The following is a 17,109-nucleotide window of genomic DNA, read 5'->3' on the forward strand; positions in this document are numbered from 1 at the left end:
TTCTTAGTTTCTGTTATAAAATGTTGCCCTAAAATGCCAGGACAGTACAAATATCCCCCAAATGACGTCTGTAAAGTAGACAGTCCTAGGTATTGAGTAAGAGGCATGGCGAGTTTATTGAAATTGTAATTTTTTGTCGCAATCTTTTTGGAAAATTAAGAAATTAAATAAACTGTGTTTTCTTTTCACTATTTTTTTTTTTACATACTTTCACAAGTGCAGAACAGCGTATGACTAGTGTGGCCGTGATCAGGTGAACATGACTGGTGACATGTGTTAAAAAGACTACAACATATATGTGATGGGTGTGTCTAAAATTAAAGAAAATAAAAAAAATATCTTTTACTCCCAACTCCTCGTCTAACACTAAAATAAATTATTACCTAAACAAATTCCTAACACTAACTAACCCTTTCTGCATCTTACTCTCTTCTGCACAGTCCTGCGGTGACTCAACAGTGCCATGATCCAAACTCCAGAAGCAATCATTCCTTTTCAAAGATCCTACGTTCTCCTTCGACTACTGTTATGATTAGTCTCCAGTGTTTTCTTAAAATGTTTCACAGATTCAGGCATGACAGCACAGTGGTGTCTTGTATTAGATGGTCCTAATTAGGGACTATAGACAGAATTAGGAGCCCACAGATAAATAGGATTATTTGCAATACATGTGGAATCCTTATTTTTTTATGAAGATGCACCAAAACTGCATTGTTGGTCCTGTAACCGACCTTACACCTAGTGCTTCTACTGTGTTTTACTGATGGTGACCAAAATGCCTTCTTGAGATCTCTGATTAACACAGGAAACATCAAAGTTTCTCTTAGAGCATTAGAATGACAACTGGCAACTTGATCACCTTCCTGGCAACTGGTAACTCTGATTTGTACATGTGCATCTGTAACCATTAGCCACCGACTTGATCTTCATTTCTAAAAATATGTTGGAAAGGTTTTAGGTATAACAAAACATACCTCCACTTTTGTAACCTTTTTTACACTCTTCACACTTGCTGTCCGTTTGGGAACTTTTTCAGTGGCATCTTCATCAGACTGTTCAGTTTTGACTTCGGACTGTTCCCCATCTGACTTCACACTATGCCTTTGGTCTTCAGGTGCTGGACAAGTAGTAGAAGCTATACAACAGAAAAATAATAAATTAGGTGCAGTGTCTACTTATTCCATTATTTAGTGTGATGTGCAATGACCAATACAGCGTGGTAGCCCAAAACAAGTATTCAGACTCCAGTTGTGATCACATCAGTGAAAGAATTTTGGATTGCTCATTTTGAGTTACTGCACTTCGCACATTACCATTGTTCTTTGATGCTTTTTTTTTTTTTGAATGGGACTATTGATAACACACTAATCGGTAATCAAGAAAAATTGTAAAGGGCAACATATTATGTAGCTGCAATGACTATCTGAGGACACTAAATGAAAATGAAGGAAGTTACAAATGAAAGTCACCGGCCTCTAAATTCAATATTTAAAGGCCAATGGTGAATTAGATACATAACTACACAAAAACTAATTTACAAAATATGAAACAGAGAAATCATTTATTTCTGACTTACGTCACTGTACCGTCTGTGAGATCATGACTGTGCAGAATATATGGGCAGCTGTAAATGGCAAATGCCAAAACATGACTTTGCAATAGCATAGAGAGTGCTATAAATAATAGGAATGTAGACATAAAAGGAAAATGGGAAGGAAGAATAATGACCTTATTATGTTATTGGCATATGTTAGATAATATGTTAAGTAAAGGCAGATATTAAAGAGCCCATTTACTCTGTTATTACATTTACTAAGAAAGATTTAAACCTAAAAAGCAACATACAGTATTGCTTATCAACCAATCACATTTCAAATTATTAAATCAGATTACTATGAATAATTCTGATTGTATAAGTTGCTGAACTTTGCACACAGATGCTATTTGCACTTTCTTATGCTCTGTTCACACCATGGCATTCCGGATCATGGGTGGAAGTTCCAGAACTTCTTTTGGGTGACAGGCGCCATGAAATTTTGTTTGCGCAATTTTACCGCTATTTATCGGGCGACAATTGCGGCAAACTCACGCCGCGATTTGGGTGCCATAAAAAGTAACAGGAATTGCAAGCACGACCCGCATTCTGCAGCAATTCAGAGTCACGGGCAGAATTGCGGCGGTTCTGCCCGCAGCCTTGAATGCTATGGTATGAACGGAACCTTACTGTAAGGCTGTCAAACGGACTATTTTCTAATCAGATTGGAATACTATTAAAATCTACTAGCTATGTTTATCCAATTTAGCCAATATATCTAGCTGTATAAATTCCGCTGCAAACAAAGCAAAGGAGAGAAATGCCAACTTCTACCTTTATTTGAGTAGTCGTTTACTGGTTAGAGGAGGTTTATCAATGATACATTGTTTGAAAAATGCAGCTAGTTACATCAGTTTTTATCTATTTTAAAAAATGCTTATGCTGATTTCTTTTTTGTACATCACGGGACAAAAAGCCACAGTATTCACTGATGGGTTATATAGGCACCACTGGGTGATGGACACTGGAATGCTTAGACCAAAGCTTGGTCACCACAGTCTACTACCTGGAATACCTAGGTTGGGTCCTCAACCTAGAGAAGTCTTCTTTAAAACCAGTAAGAAGACTAGAGTACTTGGGTCTGGTCATAGATACAACCCAGAAGAGGGTGTTTTTACTCCAGGCAAAAATCAGTGCCATAAAGGAGCTGGTTCAGGTAGTCAGGGCAAAGAAGGGTCCTTCTATTGGCCTTTGTATGAGGTTGTTGGGAAAGATGGTGGCATCATTCAAAGTGGTTCCTTATGCTCAGTTTCATTTGAGACTGCTGCATAACAGTATCCTGTCTGCCTGGAACAAGAAAGTTTAGGCACTAGATTTTCCAATGCTCTTGTCACCAATAGTGCGTCAGAGCCTCAGCTGGTGGTTGGTACCCGAGAATCTGTGGAAAGGGAAATCCTTTTTACCAGTTACCTGGAAGGTGGTAACAACAGATGCCAGCCTTTCGGGTTGGGGAGCAGTTCTGGAAGAGAGGACTGTCCAAGGAAAATGGTCCAAAACCGAGAGAACCTTACCCATTAACATTCTAGAGATTTGTGCGGCTTACCTAGCCCTGCAGGGTTGTCCTGTCAGGATCCAAACCGACAATGACAGAGTAGTGGCTTATATCAATCACCAAAGGGGCACTAGGAGTCGTGCAGCCCAGGGTGAAGTAAACCAGATCCTAATCTGGGCAGAAAAGCATGTGCCGTGCATATCAGCAATCTTCACTCCAGGGGTAGAGAACTGGCAGGCGGACTACTTAAAGGGGTTGTAAAGGTTTGATTTTTTTTTTTAAACAATCATATCATACTTACCTCCACTGTGCAGTTCCTTTTGCACAGAGTGACCCCCGATCCTTGTCTTCTGGGGTCCCTCGGCGGCTGTCTCAGCTCCTCCTCGCAAGAGCTAATCCCCCACTGGGAAGCGCTCTCCCAAGGGGGTTAGCTTGCAGGGGTTAGCTTTTCTGTACATCACAAGAGGTCCCTCCCCTCTTCTAATACACTTATATTGCTTTGCTACAAAACTGAGATACTCCCAGTAAGGGGAGGGGTTATATAAGGGGCTAAACTTCCTGTCTAGGGTGTGCCAGTGTCCATCACCTAGTGGTGCCTATATAACCCATCCCGTGATGTACTCGAGGAAAAGGATTTTTACAGGTAAGCTGTTATAAAAATCCTATTGTTCTAGTGATTTTGTTTTTTACTGTTTATTGTTTTGTGTATAGCTACTTTTTCAGTAAATGAAAGAACACAACCAAGCCATGTTAATCTAGCGTAACTACCTCTAGATTCAAAGTACAATTAAAAAAATATCCAGCATCAGAGGGGTTAGTGGGTATGGCAAATTTTTGGAATCACACCATTACACAGGCAAGAAGCCAAAATGGATAAACAGGAATGTTCACATACTACTGTCAACTTTCACAGCTACCCCCAGTTAGTCCTTATTGGAGGTCTATTAACACAATTACAGTGATTTTGAACACCAGGAGGTATAAAGTAAAAGCATAGTGCCAGAAAAGTGTAATTTATAGTTTATACTTGCATTGGTTACATCTTAGGCCGCGTACACACGCGGGGACTGTTCGCCCAACTTTGTCCGTCAAACAGTTTCGGCAAACAGTCCGCTCAAAATTAGCATGGACGGACATGGCCACACACGACGGACGAACAGTTTGCTGAAACCGCGCGCGATGACGTGAACGGCACGTACGACGGGACGAAAAATACGACGTCCTATACACTGCATTATAACTTTCAGCGTGTAAATCCTTTCTGAGCATGCGCGGAACTTAGTTTGACGAACAAGCCTACACACGAGCGGACTGTTTGCTGAAACAAGGTTTCAGAGGACAGTTTTTCGGAAATTCCGAAAAACCTTGTTCGTCAAACTGTCCGCTGAAACTGTCCGCTGAAAGCCCACACACGAGCGGACTGTCCGCCCAAACACTGTTCAGCGGACAAAGTTGGGCGAACAGTCCGCCCGTGTGTACGCGGCCTTAGAGGATAGCCTGAGCCTGCCAATTAGTACTACAGCGCCCTTACTCAAACATTTCCAGTTTCAATGCAGTGAGGTTGAATTACTAAAGCAGTAGAATATTTACACTTTTCAAAATTAATTTTCACCTATCCTAGTGAATGAGATGAACAAAGTGTACATTCACTGTGCAATGAACACCCAATCATGTGCAAGGGAAAAAAAACAAAAGAGGATTGTTGCATGCCTATAATTAGGTGATTGAAGCCAGTACAGCATTGTAATGTACAGCAATTTCCTGTTTGTAAAGTAAATTTGTATTCACTGAATGAGGCGAAGGTGTGATGATTTCAATCTTCCAATCACGTAAGAGCAAAAATAAACATTTTTTAAACATTTTCCTTGTGCACAACTGGGTATTCTTTGCAAAGTAAAATTTCACCTCATTCACTAAGATAAGTGAAAATTTACTTTGAAAGTGAACATTTAGTAAATCATTGTCATTGCATGAATTCATTTAGAAGCCTATGGGTCAACCACATTCAGACAATGTGCTGGTGTTTAAGCAATGGTATCACACTGCTGACATACTGTATAAATTCTAAAGCCTCCACTCAAAGTTTGTGTACCAACAAATGTGACAATTTTAGGTTGTCCTTACTACTGCCAGTATACCTGTGACAGATTAAAAAAGAATTAGCACCAGTTCACAAATTAGGAACTGACAGTAATTAGGACCAACTCAGAGATTGCGTACACAGGAAAACATGTGCTCAGAGTGGGGAATTTTGAGCTTGGAGCCTGTCACGAATATGACAGCTTCCCCCACAAGGCTCATGGTTGCTTGGATGCTGGTGACTTTCTAGCAACCGATGGCTCATCACGACCAGGAGATTCTCTGGCCAATAGCTGAATGTAAACAAGGAGGCCAGGGATACTAGCTAATTTAATTGCTGAACTTTGGCATTGGCAATATTTGAGCAATGGTGTGTAACACTAGAGGTAGACCTAATGGGGAACTAGTTGGTGAGTTCCCCATCAGGTTCCACCCACCCAACTCCATGACTGCCCACTGGTGTGTTCTATTAATCAAAAGCAAGGTTCTGATGGACAATTGGTCTCTTCTCATCAGGCTCTGCCCACCCCACTACAAAACACCTCAGCCATGCGACTCTGCATTACTGCCATGGAGAGAATTCTAAAGAGTGTTTAGGAGACTCTTGATGAATTCCCCCCCTTGTCTTTTTACCTTCACCCCCCCCCCCACTTTTCTTACTCTACCCCCTTATGTAATAATGTACCAGTAAACCTCAGAGCATGTATCTCAAGTTTAAATTATTTGAAGTAATCTACAGTGTTAGAAGTTACAGTATGTTCATATGCTAACACCACTTAAACTGGCCATAGATGGGTCTTTTTTTTTTCATTCAGCTAGTGGGCTGAACGAAAAAAAAAAAAAGATTCTTCCATCCAAACAGGTGAAGTATACAGCAAAATCTTCCCAGATGAGACATTATATTCTGACAGCGGGACTCTCCTCTGCCAGAATACACTGATCAGAGGCTGCAACTGCCGATCAAGCAAAGTTTTCCAACATTTCTGTTTGACAGAAGCTGATCTACTGATCAACTTATGTCGAACAGGGGTGGCCATGCATGGATTGACATGAGCAGTCCCTGCTGAACTGGCTAAATTTCGATCTATCTATAGCCAGCTTTAGTTAACAATTCAGTTTTATCAACAACCAAAACAACCTTTTATTGATCGACTACAGATATAGAATAAATGTCACTAGCTCTTAACCTCCCTGGCGGTATGATTCAGTCTGGAATTAGGTGCTGAAAGCGGTACAATTATTTTGCACGGAAATCTGGCTTTTATTTTGTAGTCCTGTAATTCTTAGGAATAACGCTCTTAAATCTGTTCAAACCAGAGTCTAGCAGACATCCCGGGTATGATAAAGTTTATAATATAATAAAGAATAATAAAAATGATTCAATAATGTAATCAAATCCAAAAACACTGAAAAATTGACACTTTTTGGTTGCTATGGACAATCTCCAAATTCCAGGCAGTAAAAAACAGTATTTATAATATAAAAGTGCATGCAGGGCATTGCACAGACCACTAGGGATAAAGGGGGTGTGCATTTTTTAATACAGCACTGTAATCTGTAAGATTACAGTGCTGTGTGTGTTTTGTGTGTTTTTATTTTTTTGAATTTGCCGCCGTTCTCCGCTCCCGTGAGCCGTAACGCCGCAGGGAACGGAGCTCGGCGGCATTCGGCACTGTGAATCGAGCGGAGGACAGCTCGATCACACAGCGCGGCGGACATCGCTGGATCCAGGGGACAAGGTGAGTAACTCTCCCTGTGTCCTCCCCTGCATCGAGCGAAGCCATCCCGAGTCTGGCTCGGGGTTACCGCTTCTATCAGTATATTCCTACCCCGAGCCAGACTCTGGATTACCGCTAGGGGGGTTAACTGCAACAATGTTATATCACGTTTACTGGATTATTGTTGGATTAAGATACAATGCTTCAAACAAATATAATGCATAATCTGTATAGCACCATTGGAAGATCAATAAACCCACTCTCCATTAAACAACATTGCTAAAGAATAAACTATACATTGTACTTTCCTCAAACAATACTTTACCTTTATACTTTCTGGTGTTCTTATATGGACATTGCTGTATATACCTATGTTAATAATATAATCTTTTTTTTATTATGACGGTAAAATATTTTTATGGTAATCCAAAATTTAAAAAATGCAACATTACACAACAGAACAACACACATTGGGAACTTACTCAAAATTCATGAAAGCAGAAATGACAAAAAAAAAGTATTGTTAGAACTGCATAAACTAAAAAAAATGACATGGTATTGTTATTATAAAGTCTAACATACAGTTAAATTCTAGCCCTGAAACAATTTATTCTAGCTCTGGTCTACTGCCCACTATGAGATAGCACTGTAAAAGCTTGTTGAACATCAACTCAAAGAACAGCTTTCAGATTTCAGTTTGCTAAACTGGTGAAAACTGTAAGGACTAAGCACATTAACCAAAGGCAATCAGTAATATGTTAACTTTTTGTTTTCAAAGATCCACTTGACATGAGTTCTTCTACTTATTTATTGTCTGATGTACTACCACAGAGAAAGGATATGCAGGCATTCTTTATTACCTGACACTAAAATGTATAATTTTCTGCATATTTACTACATTGATTATGTGTGACCTATGCCAGCCTTCTTCAGCCAAGGTGTCGTGGCAATATACCTAATATTTGCCCAAAATTGTCCAACATTTCTCAAACAGCCTGCCTTTTTGTGCCATGCAAAGCCAAATGTTTTTATTGTGCAGCATTAAAACCTTGCCCACCATGCAGTCCAGCTCTGGCATCCTAACAACTGATCATAGGTTGATAAGGAACACATCGGGCACCTAATCTGAATGCAAAAGCTTGTACCCATCTATGGACTGTAAAATCTTCTTTATTGAACAAGTTTGATTAAAACAACACGGTATAAACCGTGTTGACACGTTTCAGCTAGATACAGCTATAAGCCGTACACACCGGCCAAATGTCGGTGGTTTCTATTGAACTGGCCGACATGTGTACTGCAGCTGGTCCGACAGACTTCTATTGAAGGGGAATGACTGAAGATATTAACAACAGAAACATTTTCAACAATCAATATTGAATGTCCTTCCAGGAATAATGACCTATATATGGTGTTTTATTTTAATCTGGAATTGCTCACTGCCACAATACATCTGCTGTATTTACACTATTAGGACAATTAGGAATATTAGGAACAATTAGGACATTGTACCAGCAAATCAGTATTTGCATTTTTCTAACCGAAATTCATTACATGTTTACCTCTTAAAGTATAACTAAAGGCAAATGTTTCTTTTAGTTTTGGATAGAGTGGATATGGATTAGAACACCTGTCAGGTTTTTGTTGCTGTCTGTGCTCCGTCAGGGAGATTAACCCTCTCTGTTTGTCATGTTTACCTTTATCATCAAAAGTGAAAGTGAAAGGAAATCCCACATTTTGGGTTGTCCCAAGAACAGGAATAGAGGAGGACTCTTCCAATGAGGATGCTAGTTCTGGTGACCCTGACATCTAGGGATTCCTTCAATTTAGGGGGATTCCCTCTCATCTCCTGTTTTGGCTATGGAATAGGAAGCGAATAGAAATCTCAGCTGTCAAGACAAATCCTGACGGAGTTATAACACAAATAAATTTGCCTTTGATTCTACTTCAAGACCTCATGCACGGTGGCACCATTTACATTGCAAAACTGCCCTGAGTTCTGCAAACTGCAGTTACAGCACAATTCCGTCATGCTATGCAAATGGTGATTCAAAGAGGATGCCTCCATCAAGTCACAAGTGCTAAGGAAGGCTATGGAATATGACAATGTGACAATGCGAAGAGTTTTGACAGGCCTGCAATATTAATATGTTTCTACCTGGATCTACAATGCTTTCCACCAGCCCACTGGAAGCACTGCGTAGCCGAGGCTCAGGACTCTGCAGATGCACTGCATCGTCTTCTTGTATGAGAGTTAAATCCTGCATGCTGAAACTTCGCAACTTCTCTGACAACACTCCTTGACCCTGAGAGAGAAGACACAGTGAGCGGCTACACCTTCATAATGTGTATAACATATCTGGCCATGAACGGAGAAAGAAGACACGAAATGAGCATATGACATGAAAACTTACCTGGAAAAAAAATGTAATTTTATTAACTTTTTTGATCTTCTGTTATACGGGGTCACTTAGAAACCTAAATAAATATATGATCTCAACACAAAGGAAGTGAAATACACATTCCTTTTTGTGTATTAACTGCTTTTCTTTAAACCCAAGGTGTGAAGAAAAAAAAGAAATTCCCACCAACCAATCACTTCAAATTTAACAAGATTAAATAAAAATGAAGTGATTTACATTACACCAATGGCTGGTGTATGTGATCTCAAAAAGGATAGGGATGAGCTTAGGCATGTTTGGATCCTAGTCCATATCCACCTAAACAAGCCTGCCAAAGAGCTGTCCCAATCATAAGTAAACGAGGTATCTCTTACCTTGCAGCCACACGCATGTGCGCCCCTTGTAAAAGTTCGCTGTGGGCTCAGTACAGCTGACAGCTTCCTGGTGGGATCGCTCAGGTGGGTTTGGATTAGGATTCAAATACACTTGAGCTCACCTTCTTTTTAAATAATCACTGTCATTTTTCAACTATATATATATGTGGACCATTTTAAATCTCACACCTTCTTGCACTACACTGCCCTGCTTTTCTTTTAACCCAAAGTGTGCAAAGTGAGTAAGGCATCTCTTGCCCCGCAGCTGCATGTATATGTACCCCTCCTTGTATACGTGCCGCTGCAGGCCCAGTTAAGGTGACAGCTTCCTGGTGGGCTTGCTAAGGTAAGTTCAGTTTAGGATCCTAATATGTCTGAGCTCGTTCCGATTAAAGGAATAAAAATGCCATCTTATTTCTTAGAACAGCAGAGAATCGGTGTCTTACTGAGCTACAGGGTGGAAGATAATATTGTTAAACCATGTTTACTGCATGACTGATCGCAATTTTACTGACTGTAAAAGGCTTATCAGAGGACATCTGATACACATGGAGCAAAATCCAACCACAGTATCCAAACCAGTTCTGCCGTGTCAGATAAAACTGCAATTTTTAGGCTATACCAAGGTTAGAGAAGGGTAACACATACAGCTAGACAGATGACTTATTTGCAGGAAAATAACATGTTTACGTGCCATTACAACTTTCGGGATAGCATAATACTGATGTGAATGTATCATTACCTTAGTAGCAGCAGTGACAGCAGCATTAGCAGCAATGTTCAAGCCTCTTTTACCAAAACGCATCATAGTTTCATAGCTCTTGTCCCTCGCCTGTGCGATGTACTCATCAATTTCCTGTAAGGCCATAAAACAGGCATTTAACATTTGACTTACGGCACTATAAATGCTAGTCCTTTCACATATATCAGGATGTCTGCTATATATTTATGAAAGTACCAGAACGACTGGCAATGAAGACGGTCTTATTTCCAGGAACAGCGGTTTACATCTATTACCCATACTGATTTGCTAAACTGCAATGCTGAATCTGATATTGCTATCAGAAGTTGGTATGGTGGCCCGTTCTCTTATGTTTTTTTTGAAGAAGCCATATGCATGAAAATGTGATATTTGTTTTTTAAAGCTAAAGTTTTATCTGCTTATATTTTGCCTTCCCTGGTAAATCTATCCCTTCTTCATCATCAACATGCAGCTTATATTTATAATTTTGTTTGTGTTTCCATTACATCACTTATTCTAGACCCAATGACCTGATCCCTTTTACTTCTTTATGCAATGCAGACAGATTATGGTTGGGAGGGGGTCCGCAGGGTGCTGTACATAACTTTCTAAAAACATCACTGTACCTTGCCTGCGTACTTCCCCCACAAGCCCTCAGCCCTAATGCAAGCAGAGGTCAGGCTCCTGAGAGGGGTTATGCAAATAACAAAATGCTATGACAGGCGGGTGTTAGTCTGGAGTATGGGCGTTTCAAGAGAGACCGTATTTGAATGCAGACCTACCTGCGCAAGGTCCACATGTGATGCTGAGCTTCCATTATTGAAATGACTGAAATCCAATGAATGATAGGGATAGGTCAGGACATGCTGTAGCTTATAATGCACACTGTGAGAAGCTCACAGTGTGAAGTGAATTTAGAGTAAGCATTGTCAGTATAGGGGAGGAGCCCGTAAAACTATGTAAGACTGAAGGTATGGCTGGAGATAAGCTTTACCAACTTTATATTGGTAACAGAAAACAAGCTTCAAACAAGCAAGTCATTGATATTAAGACAGTAATACAACATGGATAAACAGGGCTATCTATACAATAGGGCAAGGAATGCATTGTGTTATGTGGCCCCATCCTAGCAGCAATAAGTTCCTCACCTTTGGCAGCAGCATAAACCTCCCTGCTCCAATCAACACTGGGGACAGATGACAGGCAGGCAAATCCTGCATCATGGTATACTTCCCCAAATATGTAATCATTACAATAAAAATAGCAATATTAAGCATTGCCAATGGACAACACCATGTCTTAAACTTTAAAGTGTGTAAATTATTGACACAAGGTGGCGTCACAACTACGCACTCCTCTTTATATGCCCTACATGACCAAAGGCTTGTTAACACCTTAACATCACACCCATATGATCTGTTAGACACTTAATTCCAAACCTATGGAACACACCCACACCCCTTTGGGGCTTTTATAACCTTCAGGCTGGGTTCACACCTAATACAGATGCGGCTCACAGCAGGGGTCCAGTGCATCCCTGCTCTTCATTTCAGGGATGAATCAGGCCCAAATTTTTGCCTGAATGGAGATCTAAAACTGAGCCAAAAACGCACAGGACCCCCTGTGCAATGCGCTCCATGGTTCCATTGAGAGCCGGTCACAATCTCCTGTCATGTGAATTGGATGTGGGGAAACCTGTGTGAAATGTGAATCCAGCCTTAAGCCTCGTACACACGATGCAATTCTTGGCCAACTGAGCATCTGATTTTGTCTTAAGGGTGTGTGCCAGGATCTTGTCTTGAATACTAACGGCACATAGTGACATACTACAAGGAATTTTAGCTCTTGAGCACCATCCTTTGGGCCCCTTCTGCTAATGTTGTGTTTGGTGAGCACTGATCCCGAGCATGCGCGTTTGTAGTTTTCGACTTTTGTGTGACGGATTTGTGTACTGACCATGCAAAAATCTGACATCAAACTGTTGTCCCCCAAAGATTTACTAGCCTGCCATCCAACATTTGTTGGTCAAAAATTGGACAACAATTATCAAAAGGAGCGTACTAATGGTCAGATTTTAGGACAACAGTCTGTCAACAAACAATTCCCTGCCAACAATCGCATCATGTGTACGAGGCTTTATTCTTTTGAGAAAGCTTTCCTTAAGACTTTATAGTGTATATTTGGGAACTTAGAGACCTACCTTCTCCTTACTAGAAAGTGTTGGATGGACAAATTTCCTATACAGCACACTAGAGCCTTTAGTATAAGGCGATAGAAGCCAAATAACAAAAGCAATCTTTAACTCAAAATAAAAAGGAAACCTAAAAGAAAGAAAGGCTAAAGTTAGCTACAGTAAGAACATGCTTTACAAAGGCACAAAGGTAAAACCAAATAGAAAAAACAAACAGTTTGACACCAACAGCGTGAATTTGTCAAACAAAGAAATAATTCATTTCATTCCTTATACACTACCTCTATATATAGGAGGGCTGTACTGAAAGTAATGTAAAATTGGGCATAACATTTTTATTAACTTACATAGGTCGTTCAAATTAGAGTAAGGCCGGCCATAGATGGTTCAAATCTCTGCCAGTTCAACAGCAGTAACCAGCCAATATTCAGCTGATACCCGTGGTTGCAGGAAAGCAATTTGCACCGTCTATAGCCGAGCTAACTCTCTCCCTATAGTACGGTAACTCTTTCTTCTCTTTCCTTACAGGTAAATAAGGATTCCAAGCAGAAGCACGTGCCATCATTGAGTTCTTGACCAAGGAGGGGTCCAGGATGTCCGACATCTACAGAAGGCTACAGAGTGTTTATAGAGATGACTCCACTGACAAGAGCAATGTGCACAGATGGATGAACAAATTTAAAGAAAAGGAAACCAGCCTTGAAGACAAACCACACAATGAGAGAACATCAACTGCGACCACTGACACGAATTATCAGCGAGTGGATGAATTGATTTGTGCAAATAGACCAGTCAGGATTTGTGAGGCTCCTCCATCTCCTCATATTGTTGAAAAGGCTGTGGAAGGAGGGGTACATTTCTGCATATCTCTTGGGATTGTCCCCACATTAAGCCATTATAGGTGGAGGTCCAGAAACCTTATAGTCACGGCCACTCAGCACCTGCTAAAAGACGATATTATTTCATGCTACCCACTTATCTGTGGGTAAAAATAAACGGTCCTTGATACCTCATCTCCTCATTACTGGTAACTGCATTTGATACCGTTATACTGGAAGTCATTGCGGGTTCCTACAGTGAGAGATTGGCTCCTTCTGGTTCGAGAAATTCAGTTGACAGAGGAGTGGCGGTACCAATATGTAGACACGTACTCAGTTTTATGAGACTTTGGTGTTATGGATTGAGTTTACCACCTCTGACATATATAAACAGTTGATGATGTTTTCTTTTGATCATAGCTGAGCAACTAGTATGCTTCAAAACCAATTCTTCCGCAGCTTCATTGTGGAAGGACTTCTAAAGAGTTTAAAGCAGTTTTTTTCCCCCACTTCCTCCCCCCCCTATTCTCCTTATTCTTTTTTATAATTTCCCTCTTGATCCCCCCTCTCTCTTTTTTTAGGGCTGCTTGCACCCTATTAGGAGGCGTTGGTACTGAGCCCTTACATGGGGTCCTTTTTGTCTGTATTTTTGGTTTGCCCTGTGCAGTATTTTACTGGGATAGTTTACACTATAGTACCCTGGGTTAGCTGGGATGTTTGTTTTTGTTGGGGCAATATGCTGGGAAACTGTATCCTTTCTTATGTAACTGGATGATTTTTAAAAGATTTAAAAACAAAACAAATTTGTGAGCTAGCACAATGGGACTGTGGTCACAGAGTTATACAGAAAATGGTGGAAAACTTAGGGTAAACTTAGGGTAATGACACCATATTTGAGGGGCAGAAGGGTAAAAATCTGCTTTCATCTGCTGTAAGCATATGATGCCAATGAAGACAATTTTTTTGCTAATCTGGAAATAGGGGATGAAACATGGTCATATATTTATAATCTGGAAACAAAAAAATCACTCCATAGAATAGCATCACAACATCACAACTCTTTCCCAAGGTCTAAGAAGTTCAGGAGCCAACAATAAGCACAGAAAGTCATGGTGACTGTTTTTTGGGATGACAGGATGTAATTTTCCTTGATATGCTGGAACGTGGCTGTACCACGACCAGGAAGCGGTACATTGAGACACTTAAGAAGCTTAGAGAAGCCATTAGGAAGAAGAGATAGAACAAGAATCTGAAAACGATCCACATTCAACATGACAATGTGCAACCACACACACATCATTGGCACCAAATCAGGCGATAAGAAAATTTGACTGGTTAGTGGTTCCCCATCCACTGTACAGCACAGCCCTCCCACGTTCATTGGTTCGGTCAGTCTTTCACTTTGATGAAAGTGGTTCTTGAAGAAATGGGGACAACAGCGCACACCTGAATTTTTTCAAAGAGGATTTAAGAGTGGGGTTCAACGATGAAAATGAATTACTTGTGATGGAGACTATGTTAGGTAGTACCTTGTAAGAGTTACTCTAATGCCCCGTACACACGACCGGACTTTCCGGCAGAAAAGGTCAGACGGTCTTCCCAATGGAGTTATGATGGACTTCTGACCGAACGGACTTGCCCACACATGAACGGACCAAAGTCCGTTAGTTTTGAACGTGATGGCGTACGACGGGACTAGAAAAGGAAGTTCAATAGCTAGTAGCCAATAGCTGCAATAGCATCGTATTTGGTCCGTTGGACCAGCATACAGACGAATGGTTTTCACGATAGAAATTGATTCCGTCAGACAGATTTGAAACATGTTCTATTTCTAGGTCCATTTGAATTTTTGAAGAAAAAAGTCAGATGAAGCCCACACACGATCGTAATATCCAACGGAATGATTCCGTCTGACCTTTTCTGCCGGAAAGTCCGGTCGTGTGTATGCAGCATAACAATAGGTAAAATTTGAATGCCCTATATAAGTTATTAAAAAAGGTTATGCCCACTTTTACATTACATTTTGGTACAGCCCTTTTATATATATATATATATATATATATATATATATATATATATATATATATATATATATATATATATATAAAACCTCGATATACATATACTATAAACGATAGTGTACTGCTCCACTAAATACAAATATTTCTAGTCGTGTTAAACAAACAATGGTAAAGTTTCTCTAAACCCAAGAACAAAAATTGTAATATACTGCAACTTAAAAGCTCTTATTGTGGTGACTGAATTTTTTTTTTTTTTTCTCAGGCTTTCTTGCTTTCATCTGGAGATCCTGCCAAGTAACATACTTCCAGTCCTAGGGTGACAACACTCACTGGACTCTATCTTTGAAGGACCAGTATTGTGACTGTAAGCTGCTCTAAGCTGCCCACTCCTGATCTGGACTATAGAGGTTCTGTGGACTCTGCAGTATCTAAAACAGTCTTAATATCCCTGCCCCGGTTATCTCTATAGGCTACAAAACACCTCTCCCACTGTTATTCACATGATGAGAGTAGGGGTAAGAAAGGGTTCTGAAGTTCATAGAGATAACCTAGTTATTGATGTTAAGACTCTTTGAGATAAGACTGCAGAAAGCACAGGACAGCACTGCATTTCTGGCAGGATTAACAGGTATGTTTTACTTATTGCTAAAACTATTTCAATTATATATTTTTCAAATACCAAAGGGAGCAAATAAGTGAGCGTCACTGTTAAAGTGGTTGTAAAGGCTTCAGATTTTTTTTTTACCTTAATGCATTCTCTGCATTAAGGTAAAAAACTTTTTATGTGCAACTGTTACCTTACCAACCCCAAAATACTTCCCTAAGCCCAATCTCGATCCAGTGTTGTGTCTGAGATTAGCGGTGCTGCTCTCTCTCTCCCTCCTCACTGGACTGTTGGCCATTGGCCCTTGCTGCTGTAAGTCAAGGGGGGGGAAGCGGGACTGAGCCCTGCTGTGCGTGTCAATAGATACACAGAGCAAGGCTCAGGATCAAGCCCACAGGTGTGCTACAATAGGAAGCAGCTTTCGATGGTGGTACAGGAGGAGCTCAGAGTAAAAGGGTTTGTAGCTGCTCTGTGCAAAACCAAGCAAAAGCTACCATACACATTTCCTCATTGCTCAGTAGTGTTTAATGTGCAAAGTTTAAGGTGAACATAAGGCCTCATTACCATGTGATATGTGCCAGCTGTAGCAAGAATCTATTGTATTCCCATAGCAGGAATCACAAGTGGGTGCAGATATATGTATTTACATTTATTTTTGGCTAAGAACAATGTAGCAAGTACAGAAAATATCTGTTTATCTTGCCAAAAACTCAGTGCCCATGAAAAGGCAGCATAATCAATATTATCCCTCTCTCTTGTAAACTATTAGTCTCATCTAACCACCATGTAATAGAGATGAACAAACGCAGACATGTTTGGAGTCCAGTATGTGTGGTTTCCATCGATACATAGTTACATAGTTAGATTGTTAGTAAGGTTGAATAAAGACACCAGTCCATCCAGTTCAACCTGAGTGAGTGTCTGCAATTGTCCCTATCCCTCTACATTGCACACTCACATCGGTCCCTACCCTCAAGGAGCCCACAATAGATACCTTGGAGAAGTAACTGTAGGACTAAAGGGACAGGAAGTGGGTTATCCACAGCATTTCCAGGTGAAAACAAAAAGGGAAAT

General features: G+C 40.4%; 1 protein-coding gene across 3 annotated transcripts in view; it reads right to left on the minus strand.

Moving 5' to 3' along the window:
* Window positions 1–17,109, minus strand: part of REEP2 (receptor accessory protein 2) — a 52,918-nt gene that overhangs the window by 14,854 nt on the left and 20,955 nt on the right. For 2 of the 3 annotated variants that reach the window (XM_077472323.1, XM_077472322.1), the window contains exons 4-7: window positions 12,602–12,722; window positions 10,402–10,515; window positions 9,042–9,189; window positions 975–1,135 (exon numbers count right to left, since the gene is read on the minus strand). In XM_077472323.1, the coding sequence (XP_077328449.1) occupies window positions 975–1,135; window positions 9,042–9,189; window positions 10,402–10,515; window positions 12,602–12,722 (544 nt within the window). The remainder of the gene's footprint in view (window positions 1–974; window positions 1,136–9,041; window positions 9,190–10,401; window positions 10,516–12,601; window positions 12,723–17,109) is intronic. The other variant, XM_077472324.1, reaches the window with a different exon arrangement.

Source organism: Lithobates pipiens, unplaced genomic scaffold (assembly GCF_037356315.1).
Source record: "Lithobates pipiens isolate NorthernLeopardFrog02 unplaced genomic scaffold, aLitPip1_a1.2 Scaffold_8, whole genome shotgun sequence".
Lineage (NCBI taxonomy): Eukaryota > Metazoa > Chordata > Amphibia > Anura > Ranidae > Lithobates > Lithobates pipiens.